Source organism: Pseudophryne corroboree (assembly GCF_028390025.1).
Source record: "Pseudophryne corroboree isolate aPseCor3 chromosome 3 unlocalized genomic scaffold, aPseCor3.hap2 SUPER_3_unloc_39, whole genome shotgun sequence".
Lineage (NCBI taxonomy): Eukaryota > Metazoa > Chordata > Amphibia > Anura > Myobatrachidae > Pseudophryne > Pseudophryne corroboree.
In genome coordinates, this window is record NW_026967529.1 from 70,124 (window position 1) to 88,490 (window position 18,367).

Here is an 18,367-nt window from a genome sequence, read left to right on the forward strand (position 1 = left end):
CTGGTGGTGGCAAAATGCACGTGCGCAGCGGCTGCTCAGACACACATTGTGGTCGCATCCCTAGGGGTAAATGCGGGCGGGCCAGGACCATTTTCCGGGGGGGTGCTGCGTGATGTCACATCTGCGTTCATCTCTTATTAACCCCCTATAAGCTTCCAGAGTGCAGCTCATATCTCATCTTTTCCAAGTTACTACAAATTATATGAGATCGGTAGCAGCACTACTTTCAGGATTATTACACAGAACACACATAAAGGCTGACACTGCAAATAACAGTAACACATACAAGGGATTAGACATAAGGAAGCATAATAATCATTAAGTCTTATTATCAACGGATTCTGTACTGGACCCATATACCTCTTTACTGCCTTCAGCACCCCCTGGTACTGCACTGCGGCCATCTGCCCTGTCTCCCCTACTACTTCCATCCGTCGTGTCTAACCCCACTACTGCCACCTGCCCTGACTCTCCCCCAACTACTACCAACCTTTTTCCCCCACTACTGCCACTCACCGTCTCTCCCCACTACTGCCATCCACCTGCCTCCCCCTTGGGACACCGCCCTAACTCCCCCACTACTGCCACCCACCCTGTCTCCCCCCACTACTGCCAGTCCTGTCTCCAACTACTGCCACCCACCCAGTCAAGAAATCCAGAATTTAATTCTCCTGGTGGCTGCGAACTGTCGCATGCCCTGTCTCCCCTCCCCACTACTGCCACCTACCCTGTCTCCCCCCTGACATCTCAGCACTGCAGGTGGAAGTTAGAAAGCAGGGCAGTAAGGAGGCAGAATTTGCTTCTGGTACCATGGACCCTGGTCATGTAGGGCTGGGAGAGTCAGTAAGATTATGTAATAGAGTCCCCATATTACAGGCAGCCGGTGAAGGGACCAGAGAATGGGTGTTATGTGGCAGGAACGGGCTGGTTAGGTAACAGCCTGGCTGCTGCATTCTGTACAAGCTACAAACGGTGCAATTATTTTGCTGGGAGACCCAGGTAGAGGACATTGAGGTAGTCTATGCGTGATGATACAAGTGCATGTATGACTGTAGGTAGATCTTCTGAGGGAAATAAGTGCTGGAGTCTGGCTATGTTCCTCAGATGAGGATCTTATTGTGGCTGATACCTGATGTCTAAGTGTCACTCCACAATCCAGGACACCAAGATTCCACACAGGATCAGTATTTTGTAACTCTGAACCCCCAAGTGTTGGTTTGCAAAGCTGAGTTGTAGCCCTGCCCTATGACGGTGAGCTTCTATCATGTGTACCTGTTTCACCAGGACTGAGTCACAGTCAACTGGCATCACCCACACCTGGAGCTCAGCTAGACAACCATTTAGGAATGGTACTGGGTTCTCAGTACCCGGAGCAAAAGACAGGTCATCTGTATAGCAGTGGTAGATGAGGGCATGACATCTGATTATTTCACCCATGCGGTAGCATGTATATTGCAAATAGCATAGGAGATAGGATAAGAACCACATGGCAATGATGAGTATACTCCAGAATATTAAAATGGTTCATCACCTGAGTGATGTCTATTGTGTGCAACAAGAGCTGATTTACTTCTCAGAGTATGGAAATGGCTTCTCATTTGTGTGACTTCTCTGATGTATAACAAGATGTGATTTACTTAAACACCATTTCCCACTAAGAGCAAGAAAATGGCTTCTCACCTGTGTGACTTCTATTATGTTTAATAAGATCTGATTTGTGGCCAAAAAATTTCCCACACTCAGAACATGGAAATGGCTTCTCACCTGTGTGACTTGGCTGATGTGTAACAAGTTGTGATTTCCGTGTAAAACATTTCCCACACTCAGAGCAAGAAAAAGGCTTCTCACCTGTGTGACTTCTCTGATGTGTAATAAGATCTGATTTATATGCAAAACATTTCCAACACTCAGAGCAAGAAAATGGCCTCTCACCTGTGTGACTTCTATAATGTTTAATAAGATCTGATTTGTGTCCAAAACATTTTCCACACTCAGAACATGGAAATGGCTTCTCACCTGTGTGACTTCGCTGATGTGTAACAAGTTGTGATTTCCGTGTAAAACATTTCCCACACTCAGAGCAAGAAAAAGGCTTCTCACCTGTGTGACTTCTCTGATGTGTAATAAGATCTGATTTATATGCAAAACATTTCCAACACTCAGAGCAAGAAAATGGCCTCTCACCTGTGTGACTTCTATAATGTTTAATAAGATCTGATTTGTGTCCAAAACATTTTCCACACTCAGAACATGGAAATGGATTCTCACCTGTGTGAATTCGCTGATGTATAACAAGATGCGATTTCCGTGTAAAACATTTCCCACACTCAGAGCAAGAAAATGGTTTCTCACCTGTGTGACTTTTCTGATGTCTAACAAGATGTGATTTCTGTTTAAAACATTTCCCACACTCAGAACATAGAAATGGCTTCTCACCTGTGTGACTTCTCTGATGTTTAATAAGATATGATTTATGTGCAAAACATTTCCCACACTCAGAACATGGAAATGTATTCTCACCTGTGTGACTTCTCTGATGTATAACAAGATACGATTTGGGTGTAAAACATTTCCCACACTCAGAACATGGAAATGTATTCTCACCTGTGTGACTTCGCTGATGTTTAACAAGATGTGATTTCCGTGTAAAACATTTCCCACACACAGAGCAAGAAAATGGCTTCTCACCTGTGTGACTTCTTTGATGTTTAATAAGATCTGCTTTGTGTCCAAAACATTTTACACACTCAGAACATGGGAATGGCCTCTCACCTGTGTGACTTCTCTGATGTTCAATAAGATATGATTTCTGTGTAAAACATTTCCCACACTCAGAGCAAGAAAATGGATTCTCTCCTGTGTGACTTTTCTGATGTCTAAAAAGGTTTGATTTCTGTGTAAAACATTTCCCACACTCAGAACATGGAAATGGCCTCTCACCTGTGTGACTTCTCTGATGTATAACAAGATACGATTTGGGTGTAAAACATTTCCCACACTCAGAACATGGAAATGTATTCTCACCTGTGTGACTTCGCTGATGTTTAACAAGATGTGATTTCTGTATAAAAGATTTCCCACACTCAGAACATGGAAATGGCCTCTCACCTGTGTGTCTTCGCTGATGTGCAACAAGTTGTGATTTCCGTGTAACACATTTCCCACACTCAGAGCAAGAAAATGGCTTCTCACCTGTGTGACTTCTTTGATGTTTAATAAGATCTGCTTTGTGTCCAAAACATTTTACACACTCAGAACATGGGAATGGCCTCTCACCTGTGTGACTTCTCTGATGTTCAATAAGATATGATTTATGTGAAAAACATTTCCCACACTCAGAACATGGAAATGTATTCTCACCTGTGTGACTTTGCTGATGTTTAACAAGATATGATTTCCGTGTAAAACATTTCCCACACTCAGAACATGGAAATGGCCTCTCACCTGTGTGTCTTCGCTGATGTGCAACAAGTTGTGATTTCCGTGTAACACATTTCCCGCACTCAGAGCAAGAAAATGGCTTCTCACCTGTGTGACTTCTCTGATGTTTAATAAGATATGATTTATGTGCAAAACATTTCCCACACTCAGAACATGGAAATGTATTCTCACCTGTGTGACTTTTCTGATGTCTAACAAGATATGATTTGTATGTAAAACATTTCCCACACTCAGAACATGGAAATGGCTTATCACCTGCCTTAGCTGCCTGATGGGTGATAAGCTTTGTGTTCTGTGTAAAACATTTGGCATCTATAGAACAGGGAAACACTGTATCTACTATCAGAGCTGTAACAGATGCACCAATATCAGAGTGATCAGGAGAACATTCCCCAGGATCAGAGGGATCAGCTGATAGAGATGGATGTATAATTGGGGTAATGGGGATATCTCCAGGGGAATCCTGTCTACTGTCATAATCTTTTATGTCACAATCCGGGGATAACTTTAGATGTCCTTCAGAGAAATTCCTGCTTGTGGGTCCATCTGCTGGAAATAAAACACATTATGGAAATGTGACATTTCCTGTAACAATAATTGTAAATGTGTGTGTATAATAAAACATAACTTTTAATGAAGGCTTTATAATATTGTGTCTCAGACGATCATTGTGTCCACCCTCCTGAGAACACTCACAATAACAAATGTAATATTATAATAAGACTTAGATATATCTCTCTCTTGTACTGGTAACTAACCATGAAGTATATATGGAGATGTAGTCACTCGCCAAGTCCTATGTCAGCACCAATGTAAAACAATGGATGGGGAACATATCGTATGAATTGGAGATTCTAGATGAACAATAACATCAGTCATATGAGCTGATGGATCAGAGAAATGTCTCCTAACGTTACTCCTGGAAGCATTGGTAAGATAGCATTCCTTTATGTGTGTGCTCATACGCTGGTAAGCCTGTACATGTGTTACTCTCCCTTGTATAAGGTATATTGCTACAGCAGAGTAGGTGTGGAACAAGGTACTTTACATGCAATACACCATATAATACCCTGTAATCATCATCATCATCTGCTAGGTTATAATCCACCTGTTACACCCCCATCATCAGTGTCTAACCTCTATTCTCTCAATAGTAATAAGGATGATGTGTGTATGGTAAGTATGATATAGAGAATTACATATCAGAATCTATACAGCTGCCGCCATACTTCTGCTTCTCATACGTGTGCTACTGGCAGCAGTGAACATCTGAGTGAGAGTGCAGGAAAGACAGCAGAGTCTGATGAGAAAGAGATTGGATCTGCCTTTGTAGGGATGTACCACACCTATCACCCGTTAGTATATAAAATAATAAATAAGAGGGGCCTGAGTCCATCCAGACGTGCTTTCTGGAGTTCTCCTCACTAAGTGGCTTCTTATCTACCCTACCTGATAGCTCTCAGCCACCACTGGGACCAAGACCCAATTTATTAAGTCCCCCACCACTCCTGCGCTAAAGCCGCTCGCTCTGCTCACTCCGGGCACTGTTCACTGCCGCAGCCTAGTGACGCTGCTGAAGTCACGGGCTGTAGTCTGGGGCTAAGTGTGCCCAGTCTTTCCTGCACGCTCCGGACACCTACCTTGGAGGAGCTTTTGGCTCAGGAGGGAGCACTTGCTCTCCCGATCACACAGGTGCGCAGCTCCCACTACTTCTGGGGACAAAACGGGCTGCCCATAGTCACTGGAGCCCGGTGGTGATATTGGGAAGTGAGGTGGCTGCCATTTTGGATCATGGCGCCCGGCCATCACATGCTTTGGCTTCTGCTTTCAATAAGGTGTAAAATAAGATTTTACTCACCGGTAAATCTATTTCTCGTAGTCCGTAGTGGATGCTGGGGACTCCGTAAGGACCATGGGGAATAGACGGGCTCCGCAGGAGACTGGGCACTCTAAAGAAAGATTTAGTACTATCTGGTGTGCACTGGCTCCTTCCGCTATGCCCCTCCTCCAGACCTCAGTTAAGGAAACTGTGCCCGGAAGAGCAGACATTATAAGGAAAGGATTTTGGAATCCCGGGTAAGACTCATACCAGCCACACCAATCACACCGTATAACTTGTGATATCCAGTCAACAGTATGAACAACAACAGGGCATCAAACAATGGATGCCAACATAACATAACCCTTTATTAAGCAATAACTATATACACGTATTGCAGAAAGTTTGCACTAGGGACGGGCGCCCAGCATCCACTACGGACTACGAGAAATAGATTTACCGGTAAGTAAAATCTTATTTTCTCTGACGTCCTAGTGGATGCTGGGGACTCCGTAAGGACCATGGGGATTATACCAAAGCTCCCAAACGGGCGGGAGAGTGCGGATGACTCGGCAGGACCGAATGGGCAAACACAAGGTCCTCCTCAGCCAGGGTATCAAACTTGTAGAATTTTGCAAATGTGTTTGAACCCGACCAAGTAGCAGCTCGGCAAAGCTGTAATGCCAAGACCCCTCGGGCAGCCGCCGGAGAAGAGCCCACCTTCCTTGTGGAATGGGCTTTCACTGATTGTGGATGCGGCAATCCAGCCGCAGAATGAGCCTGCTGAATCGTGTTACAGATCCAGCGGGCAATGGTTTGCTTTGAAGCAGGAGCACCCAACTTGTTGGGGGCATACAGGATAAACAGCGAGTCAGTTTTTCTGACACCAGCCGTCCTGGCTACATAAATCTTCAAAGCCATGACTACATCAAGCAACTTGGAATCCTCCAAGTCACTAGCAGTCGCAGGCACCACTATAGGTTGGTTCAAATGATAAGATGACACCAGCTTTGGCAGAAATTGTGGATGAGTCCGTAATTCTGCCCTATCCATATGGAAAACCAGACTGGGGCTTTTACACGACAAAGCCGCCAATTCTGACACACGCCTAGCCGAAGCTAAGGCCAATAGCATGACCACTTTCCACGTGAGATACTTCAGCTCCACGGTCTTAAGTGGCTCAAACCAGTGTGATTTCAGGAAACCCAACACAACGTTGAGATCCCAAGGTGCCACTGGTGGCACAAAAGGGGGCTGAATATGCAGCACTCCCTTAACAAACGTCTGAACTTCAGGAAGAGAAGCCAGTTCCTTTTGAAAGAAAATAGATAGGGCCGAAATCTGGACCTTTATGGATCCCAACTTCAAGCCCATAGTCACTCCAGACTGTAGAAAGTGCAGAAACCTGCCCAGTTGGAATTACTCTGTAGGGGCCTTCCTGGCCTCACACCAAGCAACATATTTTCGCCATATGCGGTGATAATGCTTTGCTGTCACGTCCTTCCTAGCCTTTATCAGCGTAAGAATAACTTCATCCGGAATGCCTTTTTCCGCTAGGATCCAGTGTTCAACCGCCATGCTGTCAAACGCAGCCGCGGTAAGTCTTGGAACAGACAGGGTCCCTGTTGCAACAGGTCCTGTTTGAGAGGCAGAGGCCATGGGTCCTCTGTGAGCATTTCTTGCAGTTCCGGGTACCAAGTCCTTCTTGGCCAATCCGGAACAATGAGTATTGTCCTCACTCCTCTTCTTCTTACGATTCTCAGCACCTTGGGTATGAGAGGAAGAGGAGGAAACACATAGACCGACTGGAACACCCATGGTGTTACCAGTGCGTCTACAGCTATCGCCTGAGGGTCTCTTGACCTGGCGCACTATCTTTGTAGTTTTTTGTTGAGGCGGGATGCCATCATGTCTACCTGTGGCAGTTCCCACCGACCTACAATCTGCGCAAAGACTTCTTGATGAAGTCCCCACTCTCCCGGGTGGAGGTCATGCCTGCTGAGGAAGTCTGCCTCCCAGTTGTCCACTCCCGGAATGAACACTGCTGACAGTGCTTGCACGTGATTCTCCGCCCACCGGAGAATCCTTGTGGCTTCCGCCATCGCGACTCTGCTTCTTGTGCCGCCCTGGCAGTTTACATGAGCCACCGCGGTGATGTTGTCTGACTGAAGCAGCACCGGTTGGTTGCAAAGCAGGGGCTCCGCTTGACTCAGGGCATTGTATATGGCCCTTAGTTCCAGGATATTTATGTGCAGACAAGCCTCCTGACTTGACCGCAACCCTTGGAAGTTTTTTCCTTGAGTGACTGCCCCCCAATTTCGGAGGCTCGCCTCCGTGGTCACCAGGACCCAGTCCTGTATGCCGATCCTGCGGCCCTTGAGAAGGTGAGCACTCTGTAGCCACCACAGAAGAGACACCCTGGCCCTGGGGGACAGGGTGATCAGCCGATGCATCTGAAGATGCGATCCGGACCATTTGTCCAACAGATCCCATTAAAAGATCCTCGCATGGAACCTGCCGAAGGGAATGGCTTCGTACGACGCCACCATCTTTCCAAGGACTCGCGAGCAGTGATGCACCGACACCTGTTTCGGATTAAAGAGGTCTCTGATTAGAGTCACCAGCTCTTGAGCCTTCTCCGCCGGGAGAAACACCTTCTTCTGGGCTGTGTCCAGAATCATGCCCAGAAAGGGCAGACGCGTCGTAGGAATCAGCTGTGACTTTGGGATATTCAGAATCCAGCCATGCTGTTGCAACACTTCCTGAGAGTGCGCTACGCTGATCAGCAACTGCTCTCTGGACCTCGCCTTTATGAGATGGTCCAAGTATGGGATAACTGTGACTCCTTGCTTTCTCAGGATCACCATCATTTCTGCCATTACCTTGGTAAATATTCTCTGTGCCGTGGAGAGCCCAAACGGCAACATCTGGAATTGGTAATGACAGTCCTGTACCACAAATCTGAGGTACTCCTGATGAAGCGGATAAATGGGGACATGCAAGTAAGCAATCCCCCTCTTCCAGGCTTGCAATGACCGCTCTGAGTGATTCCATTTTGAACTTGAATCTTTTCAGATAAATGTTCAGGGACTTTAAATTTAATATGGGTCTAACCGAACCATCCGGTTTCGGTACCACAAACATTGTGGAATAGTATCCCTTCCCCTGTTGAAGAAGGGGAACCTTTACCACCACCTGCTGGAGAAACAGCTTGTGAATTGCCGCTACCACTACTTCCCTTTCTATGGGGGAAGTTGGCAGGGCTGATTTGAGGTAACGGTGAGGAGGCATCACTTCTAATTCCAGCTTTTATCCCTGAGACACAATCTGTATAGCCCAGGGATCCACCTGTGAGCGAACTCACTGGTGGCTGAAATGTCGGAGACGCGCCCCCTCCGCTCCTGGCTCCACCTGTGGAGCCCCAGCATCATGCAGTGGATTTAGTGGAAGCCGGGGAGGACTTCTGTTCCTGGGAACTAGCTGTAAGGTGCAGCTTTTTTCCTCTACCCCTGCCTCTGGCAAAAAAGGAAGCACCTCTGACCTTCTTGCTTCTTTGAGAGCGAAAGGACTGCATTTGGTAATACGGTGCTTTCTTAGGTTGTGAGGGAATATATGGCAAAAAGTTTGACTTCCCAGCAGTAGTTGTGGAAACCATGTCCGAGAGACCGTCCCCAAACAATTCCTCACCCTTGTAAGGTAACACCTCCATGTGTTTTTTGGAGTCGGCATCACCTGTCCATTGCAGAGTCCACAGGACCCTCCTGGCAGCAATTGACATTGCATTAATTCTAGAGCCCAGTAGGCAAATGTCCCTCTGGGCATCCCTCATATATAGGACAGTGTCTTTTATATGCCCCAGGGTCAGTAAAATAGTATCCTTGTCTAAGGTATCCAGCTCCTCAGACAGATTATCTGTCCATGCTGCTACAGCACTACACATCCAGGCTGACGCAATCGCCAGCCTCAGTAGAGTACCTGAATGTGTATAAACAGACTTCAGGATACCTCCCTGCTTTCTATCCGCAGGACCCTTTAGGGCGGCCGTATCCTGTGACGGCAGGGCCACCTTCTTAGATAAGCGTGTCAGAGCTTTATCTACCCTAGGGGAGGATTCCCAGCGCACCCTGTCCGCTGGCGGGAAAGGATACGGCATAAGTAACCTTTTGGAAATCAGTAATTTCTTAACAGGGGAATTCCACGCTCTTTCACATAATTCATTCAACTCACGTGAAGGGGGAAAGTCACCTCTTGCTTTTTCTTCCCATACATATAAACCCTCTTGTCAGGGACAGGGTCTACCTCTGAAATGTGCAATACATCCTTCATTGCTATAATCATGTAGCGGATGGCTTTAGTAATTTTAGGCTGCAATTTTGCGTCATTGTCATCGACACTAGAGTCAGAATCCGTGTCGATATCTGTGTCAACCATTTTGGATAGTGGACGCTTTTGAGACCCTGAGGGCCTCTGCGCTGTAGGATCAGGCATGGGCTGAGACCCTGTCTGTCCTAAGGTTTCAGCTTTATCCAACCTTTTATGTAAGGAGTTTACATTATCATTTAACACCTTCCACATATCCATCCAATCAGGTGTCAGCACTGTCGGTGGCGACACGTCATTCCTCTGCACTTGCTCTGCCTCCACATAGCCCTCTTCGTCAAACATGTCGACACAAGCGTACCGACACACCACACAAACAGGGGAATCTCTTTTGGAAGACAGTTCCCCGACCAGGCCCTTTGGAGAGACAGAGAGAGAGTATGCCAGCACACACCCCAGCGCTATATGTCCCAGGAATCACTCAGTAACTTAGTGTTTACCCAGTAGCTGCTGTATTATGATTTATGCGCCTAAATTTATGTGCCCCCACTCTTTTTTACCCTTCTAGAGGGGAGAGCCTGGGGAGCTTCCTCTCAGCGGAGCTGTGGAAGGAAAATGGCGCTGGTGAGTGCTGAGGAAGAAGGCCCCCCCCCTCAGCGGCGGGCTTCTGTCCCGCGATTTTGTGTAAAAATACTGGCGGGGGCTCATGCATATAACAGTGTCCAACTGTATATATGCAGCTTTTGCCAGGAGGTATCAATTGCTGCCCAGGGCGCCCGCCCCTGCGCCCTACAGTGACCGGAGTGTGTGGGTTAGTGTGGGCGCAATGGCGCACACCTGCAGTGCTGTGCGCTACCTCATATGAAGACAGGAGTCTTCTGCCGCCGATTTTGACGTCTTCTTGCTTCACCCGCTGGCTTCTGTCTTCTGGCTCTGCGAGGGGGACGGCGGCGCGGCTCCGGACGACAAGGTCAGGTCCTGTGTTCGATCCCTCGGGAGCTAATGGTGTCCAGTAGCCTAAGAAGCGCAACCTAGCCGCAGTTAGTATGTTTGCTTCTCTCCCCTCAGTCCCACGTAGCAGACAGTCTGTTGCCAGCAGAAGCTCTCTGAAAATAAAAACCCTAACTAAAATACTTTCTTATTAGCAAGCTCAGGAGAGCTCACTAAAAGCACCCAGCTCTGTCCGGGCACATATTCTAACTGGAGGAGGGGCATAGAGGGAGGAGCCAGTGCACACCAGATAGTACTAAATCTTTCTTTAGAGTGCCCAGTCTCCTGCGGAGCCCGTCTATTCCCCATGGTCCTTACGGAGTCCCCAGCATCCACTAGGACGTCAGAGAAAATTGATATAAATTACTAAATAAGTGTCCTGACGGCTGGACCGGGGTCACTACACTAAATTGAAGCATTTGCCTGGAGGTGAAATTACCTTCTATTTATATGGTACCACTATAATCTACTTCCTCTCAGTCTACATGCAGAGCCCAGTATCAAGTATCGTCTGAGTACAGCTCATTACACTCTGAATACAACCTAACAGTATATTATTTTGTGGATTTATCGACTGAATATATTTTGCCTTTTGTGTCTCTCTGTGCTGAGTATTTCATGTCTGTGATCACACTGACCTCTAGTGGAATATCTTGGTCATTACTGTGTTATTTGAGTTGCATTACATCAGGTTTACTTGAAATTTTGGCTCGGATACCCCTGTCACCCCGACTAAGAATGTAATTTTGAACTGACTCATCTTGATGTAACCTCCTGACAGCGTACCTTTTATTTATAGATCATTTGTATTTTCCTATCTCTGAGAGGTCAGTCTCTTTGTAGTCAGCTCAGGTTAAAAGGTACCAAATCGGCCCTGCCTGTCCATCTCTTTGGTACCTCGAATTCAGGTGGTCCTTTTGAGACCACTACAACATCATCTGCTTCTTCTTGTCAGATGCACAGCCCAGCTGTAATGGCTGAAGACGTCTTAAGACACTCTAGATGGTCCTGTTACTTTATGCTCTAAACATTCTATGTTACCTACATTTAAGAACTGAAATAACCTCAGAACTTAACTCTAATATTCAAGCTTTGAGGTCCAGTATCAGTGAGATTGGCACTCGTACAGACTAAGATGAAAGAGATTGTTGCATCTCACAAAGATCTGATTTCAGCACATGACACCCTTCAGGATGACCCGGTCTCTATTCGTGATAAAGTCATTGATTAAGAAGACAGGTCTCGGAGAAATAATATCAGAATAATGGGCGTTCCGGATTCTGTTACAAATGCTGAGCTTTATGATTATGCCACGGTTCTCTTTTCAGAAACTTCCACCAAAGGCTTCTGTCGAGGACCTTCTTATTGATAGGATCCATAGACTCCCAAAGTCCAACCAGGCCCCTATCCAAGCACCGAGGGACACTCTGCTCAGGGTCCACTTTTTTCATATTAAAGAACGCATTCTACAGGCTGCTTTGTCTTCCTCATCCACAGCCGAGTGCCTGGATTATCTGCAGATATTTCCAGATATTTCTCCTGCTATTCTGAAAAAGTGGGATATTCCTGTTGACAGTCCTTCATGACACTTAACCTAAACCAATCCCGGAGGAGTTGTCTTCCATCTCGAAGTAATATGATAAAGTAGTAAGACTTTTGCAGACACTCAGAGTTTGTTTCCTACTGTAACATGTGCCAACCGGGACTAAGTTACTGGGCATGGATCTATGTTTGGCCCAGATTTATTTGCTCCTGTTATTAGTTTAAAACATATATTTTTTACTCTTTATTTCCTGTGCTATTTAATTGCTATACGGTCTGATATTCTTTCCACTGTCACGTTTCATAATACCTTTCTAGAATGCTTAGGTGTTCAGGTAAAGCATGACTGATCCGTCTTTAACATCCTGTTGCCCTTATAACAGTATTGGTAGTACATAAACTGGATATCAGGACATGTTCTTGGCCTTTACCTCCTTTGGTTACATTGAGAATAAGAATAGTAGTACAGTATGTTATGCTATATTTGATATTTCTTTGTACAATTGTTACTATGATGAATAGATTTTGCACTCTCGTATGGCTACTTGGGGTAGTCGGTGGGTTTCCCTTTTAGGCCCGACTGCCACCTTTTTCTACCTTTCTGTCACGGTACCCCAGTGACGGAATCTCTAGCTCCTTTATGGACGCTATTTCTGTTTGTCTCCCATTTTTGTTCCCTATTTTATATTTTCTGTGATTTGATAGTTTGAAGTATGCACACGTTCTACAGACTCTATTGGACTTTACACAGATGATCTTAGATGTTTCATTCCATGATCTGATCTCTTTATCACGGTGACGTTTTTAAGTCTTAATGTAAAAGGTCCTCATTCTCCCAGTAAGAGATGTCTTGCAATAACCTATTTCGCTGACCAGAAGGTGGCGGTGGTAGCCATTCAGGAATCACATGTTCCATTGCACTCTCCCCCTCAGTTTACCAATAACTACCCAGCATGCTCTATCTCCTGTGGTGTAGCCATCCTTTCTAAAAGATCCTGCCCCTTTCACCTGGAAAGCAAGTGGGTGTATTGCAACGGCAGATCTTTGATTCTAGTTGGGAAGATTCATAATATATATGTCCCCCTAACGCCAGACATCCCCGATTTCTTAGAGAAATAATAGGATTTTGGTTACCTACCGGTAAATACTTTTCTCGTAGTCCGTAGAGGATGCTGCGGTCCATATTAGTACCATGGGGTATAGATGGGTCCACCAGGAGCCATTGGCAAGTTAAGAGTTTAATAGTGTGTTAGGGTCTCCTGCCCTGTGCTGCCACGTCGTCATGGCAACCGGGAGACAAGTGCTAGCGGAGTAACCTGAGCGCAGCTGATACTCCGGTTCGGGTCTTTTGCTGTGCAGTGGTTACAGGCTCTGTGCACGGCAGGGGATCCGAAGCTGGTTTTTGTGCTCACAGTCTGTGAGGTCTGAGTGGGGCGTGGACAGCACCTGCTATATAAGGCCTCTTCTCAGGTTAAGCAGATGCTGCTGAATCTTTGTTGGTTAGTCAGTTCCTGAAAGTTAGCCAGTACTGTGTAGCTTTGTATTTGTTGTTGCTTACTGCAAATAGGCCTGGGGATTTGGTACTACACTCTGCCAATCCAGACCTAGCAGTAAGACTGGAGTCAGTCGTTTAGCTTGCTGGGGTTCTTTTACTACTTTGTGAACTTAGCAAGTTTGCGGCTGTATTCTAAGACTTGCCTGCCTAAATCCTGTCTCACTGTGCAAGGTGTTCAGGGGTCAGTTTAGTGGCAGTAAGCTGAACCTGTGCACTGCAAGTGAGGATTAGGATTGTGGAGACTCTCCTTGTGTCTATCATTCCATCTCTGACCAAGGAGTTTACTGCCACACCCGTTGGTAACCCTTTAGGGTTTTGCTGTTGCCCTTAGCAACAGCATTTCGGGTTCTCTACGTATTAAAACACAACATCTTGCTTTTTCCATCTGAGCATTACTAATACTAGGGAGACACCCAGTTTCTTAGCCTCTGGGCTTCTCTGTTCACTTTGTGTTTATTTTGTTACCCTATCACCTTCTGTGTACGTAATGTCATATTCCCCAGTCTGTCTGTGAGTTCATTTGTTTTGCATACCTATCCGTTCAGACACCAGTACATTCATGCAGGCACTGGTGTGCATAACATAGTGTGGGCTGGCTCCTCCCTCTATGCCCCTCCTACGAGACTCAGTCTAGAAACTGTGCCCGAGGAGACGACATACTTCGAGAGAAGGAAATACACAGATAGTGGTGAGATTCATACCAGCTCACACAACAAGGCAAATCCGGCTAACATGCCGGAAAACTCAGCAACAGCTGAAACAGTACTGAAACAGTAAAGAACGCAGAACTTACCTAGGAACCAGGCAGTACTGAACCAAAAAACCACTGCAGGATAAAGAAGCACTGGGCGAGCGGCCAGCATCCTCTACGGACTACGAGAAAAGGATTTACCTGTAGGTAATTAAAATCCTATTTTCTCTTACGCCCTAGAGGATACTGGGGTCCATATTAGTACCATGGGGATGTACCAAAGCATCCAGAATGGGCGGGATAGCGCGCAGGCTCCTGCAGAACTGCATGACCAAACTTGAGGTCATCAGAGGCTAAAGTATCTAACTTGTAAAACTTAGCAAACGTGTTCGACCCAGACCAAGTAGCCGCTCTGCAAAGCTGAGACACCCCGGAGAGCCACCCAGGAAGAACCCACTTTACGAGTGGAGTGGGCCTTAACATATTTTGGACACGGCAATCCTGCCGTAGAACATGCATGCTGGATGGTGAACCTGATCCAGCGAGAAATATTCTGCTTAGTAGCAGGACACCCAATTTTCTTGGGATCATACAGGACAAACAGAGAGTCCGACTTTCTGTGACGAGCAGACCTCTTCACATAGATCTTCAAAGCCCTCACAACATCCAAGGCCTTTGAAGCAATTGAGGAGTCAGTAGCCACTGGCACCACAATAGGTTGGTTGATATGAAAAGCCAACACAACCTTAGGAAGGAACTGTTGACGTGTCCTGAGTTCCGCCCTAGGTACTTTTACAGGACAAAGCCCCCAAATCACACATGTTGCACAGAAGCTAATGCCAGCAAAGTGACAGCCTTCCACGTGAGAAACTTGACCTCAACCTCCTGTAGAGGCTCAAACCAATCTGATTGCAGGAAATGCAACACCATGTCCAAATCCCAGCGTGCCGTCGGCGCCACACAGGGAGGCTGGATGTGCAGAACCCCTTCAAAAAGGTCTGAACCTCAGAGAGGGCAGGTGCAGGTTTCTTGGATTTGGCTCGACCACCTCTAAAGAAGGTGTGAGAGGCTTTGTTCTTTCTAGTACTAGCGGGTCGAAAGGACTGTGATGTGTTGGGAGTAAAGGTTTCTCCGGAGCCGGTGCAGCTGAGGGAAGAAAAGGAGACTTACCCGCGGTAGCCGTGGCAATCCACGCATCCAGCGCCTCCCCAAAAAGAGCCTGACCTGTATAGGGTAGGTTCTCCACACTTTTCCTGGGTTCCATGTCCGCAGACCATTGGTGCAGCCAGAGACCCCTGCAAGCCGAGACGGACATGGCGGAGATCCCCACAGCCATGGAACCCAGATCCTCATGGATTCTACCAGGAACCCTGCAGAATCCTGTATGTTACGTAAAAACAAATCAACGTCACCTTTATCCATCATAGTCAAGTCCTCCTGCAGAGTGACTGACCACTTTGCTATTGCTTTTCAAATCCATGCACAGGCAATAGTGGGCCGCAGGATCGCCCCCGTCGCCGTGTAAATGGATTTGAGCGTAGCATCAACCTAGCGATCTGCTGGGTCTTTCAACGCGGATCCCGGGATAGGTAAGACCACCTGCTTTGACAGCATGGAGACAGACGCGTCAACTATAGGCGGGGTCTCCCATTTTTTTCTATCATCCTCCGGGAAGGGAAAAGCAACCAGAACCCTTTTAGGGATCTGGAATTTTTTCTCCGGGTTTTCACAGGATTTTTCAAAGATAGCATTTAATTCCTTAGATGCCGGGAAGGTGAGTGGGGCTTTCTTACTATCCGTGAAAAAGGCCTCCTCAACCTGCTCAGGGGTTGTGTCAGCAATATTCAACACATCCCGCATGGCCTCAATCATCTACTGCGCCCCCTTGGCAAGTGATGTCGTCCCCCTCGACAGATCCCCAACACCGTCTGCCATGTCAGAATCGGTATCCGTGTCATCCTGCGTAATGTGGGCAAGATCACGTTTATGAGAATGTACCGCAGGGGACCCCGAGGGAACAGGACCGGGCCATACAGCCATCGAGGACTGTAATACCTGAGTGGCAGTTTCAGTCCTAGCAACACGGTCAGAAATCTGAGAAATAGTCCCCCTAAGAGAGGCTAACCACTCCGGTTCCCTAGCTAGGTTCTGCACTACAACAGTGCAATCCTGATTACATGGGATGGGATCTTCCTGAGAAGATAGATCCTCTGCAGCATATGAGACAGAGTCTCTAGACATGGCTGCTTGTACACCCCACACACCCCACATACACACAGGGTAAAGGGAAGACAGTTCCCCCCCCCCCAATAATGGCAGAGAGACGCAGAGATTGGAGCCAAGCCACACACAGCACATCAAAGGTATAGGGAGACCCCAAACCAGCGCTGACGGTGTCCATTAATAGGTGACCCTGCCTATATACAGCCTCCCCCCCTTCTACCGTACAGATAACTGGAGTTGCTCTTCACAGGCACCGTGGATGCAGACAGGAAAATGGCGCTGAACGCTGCTGGGTCCGCTCTGAGAAGCTCCGCCCCCATAATGGCGCTGTCTTCCCGCTCTTGAAGATTATACTGGACAAAGGAATTTTGGTGCTGGCTGAGATCCAGGGACACCGACAGGCTGTGTGGCCAGTATAGGGTGTAGGCGTCGGCTCAGGGCGTCCCACACAACGCCGCACCAAGTGCTGCTGAGCCCCGGAGTGCAGTTATTACTGCGCTCCCTACCCTGTTGCCGCCATCTTCACATCGGCTCCACGCTTGCCAGGGGCCGATGACTTTTCAGCTCAGCAAGGGGTTGGCGGCATGCTGCTGGGGCGAGCGTTCCCCTGCGGCTGGGAGCGATCTATCCCCTCTGGAGCTCAGTGTCCTGTCAGCGGAGACAGTGGCTCAGACCCCACAGGGCGGACACTGCTCCCCCCCCTCAGTCCCTCGATGCAGGGAGGCTGTTGCTAGCAACCTCCCTGTAAAAAAACAAAATCTAAAAAAACTTTTACTAAAGAAGCTCAGTAGAGCTCCCCTAGCTGTGACCGGCTCCTCCGGACACATTTTCTAAACTGGTTCTGGTGGGGGGGCGTGGAGGGAGGAGCCAGCCCACACTGTTGGACTCTTGCGGTGCCGGTGGCTTCTGGTGGGCCCGTCTATGCCCCATGGTACTAATATGGACCCCAGCATCCTCTAGAACGTAAGAGAAAAGTGGTTTAAATACAGACCGGCGTGTGCTAATAGAGACACTCTCAGGGCATGTAATACCATAGGCAGAGGTAATGCTAGCACACAGTATGGCTGCTGGAGACACACAGTGACATGATGTGAGAGGAGAGCAGGAGTATAATAGGGGCTGATGGCTCCTGATGTATGAGATACACCAGGGAGTGTGGGGAGGAGACTGGTCAGATCTCTGGGCTGGTAACACACAGTGACTTGATGTGAGAGGAGAGCAGCAGTATAATAGGGGCTGATGGCTCCTGATGTATGAGATACACCAGAGAGTGTGGGGAGGAGACTGGTCAGATCTCTGGGCTGGTAACACACAGTGACATGATGTGAGGGGGAGAGCAGGAGTATAATAGGGGCTGAAGGCTCCTGATGTATGAGATACACCAGAGAGTGTGGGGAGGAGACTGGTCAGATCTCTGGGCTGGTAACACACAGTGACTTGATGTGAGAGGAGAGCAGCAGTATAATAGGGGCTGATGGCTCCTGATGTATGAGATACACCAGAGAGTATGGGGAGGAAACTCAGATCCCTGGGCTGGTAACACACACAGTGACATGATGTGAGGGGGAGAGCAGGAGTATAATAGGGGCTGATGGCTCCTGATGTATGAGATACAAAAGAGAGTGTGGGGAGGAGACTGGTCAGATCTCTGGGCTGGTAACAGACAGTGACATGATGTGAGGGGGAGAGCAGGAGTATAATAGGGGCTGATGGCTCCTGATGTATGATACACCAGAGAGTGTGGGGAGGAGACTGGTCAGATCTCTGGGCTGGTAACACACAGTGA

The 18,367-nt window shown here is 47.4% G+C and overlaps 1 protein-coding gene across 1 annotated transcript in view; it reads right to left on the minus strand.

Annotated features, from left to right (window-relative positions):
- Window positions 1-1,217: 1,217 nt before the first annotated feature.
- Window positions 1,218-18,367, minus strand: part of LOC134984157 (zinc finger protein 850-like) — a 184,747-nt gene continuing 167,597 nt past the window's right edge. The window contains exon 3 of the mRNA XM_063949782.1: window positions 1,218-3,700. Within this exon, the coding sequence (XP_063805852.1) occupies window positions 1,655-3,700 (2,046 nt within the window). The 3' untranslated portion in view covers window positions 1,218-1,654. The remainder of the gene's footprint in view (window positions 3,701-18,367) is intronic.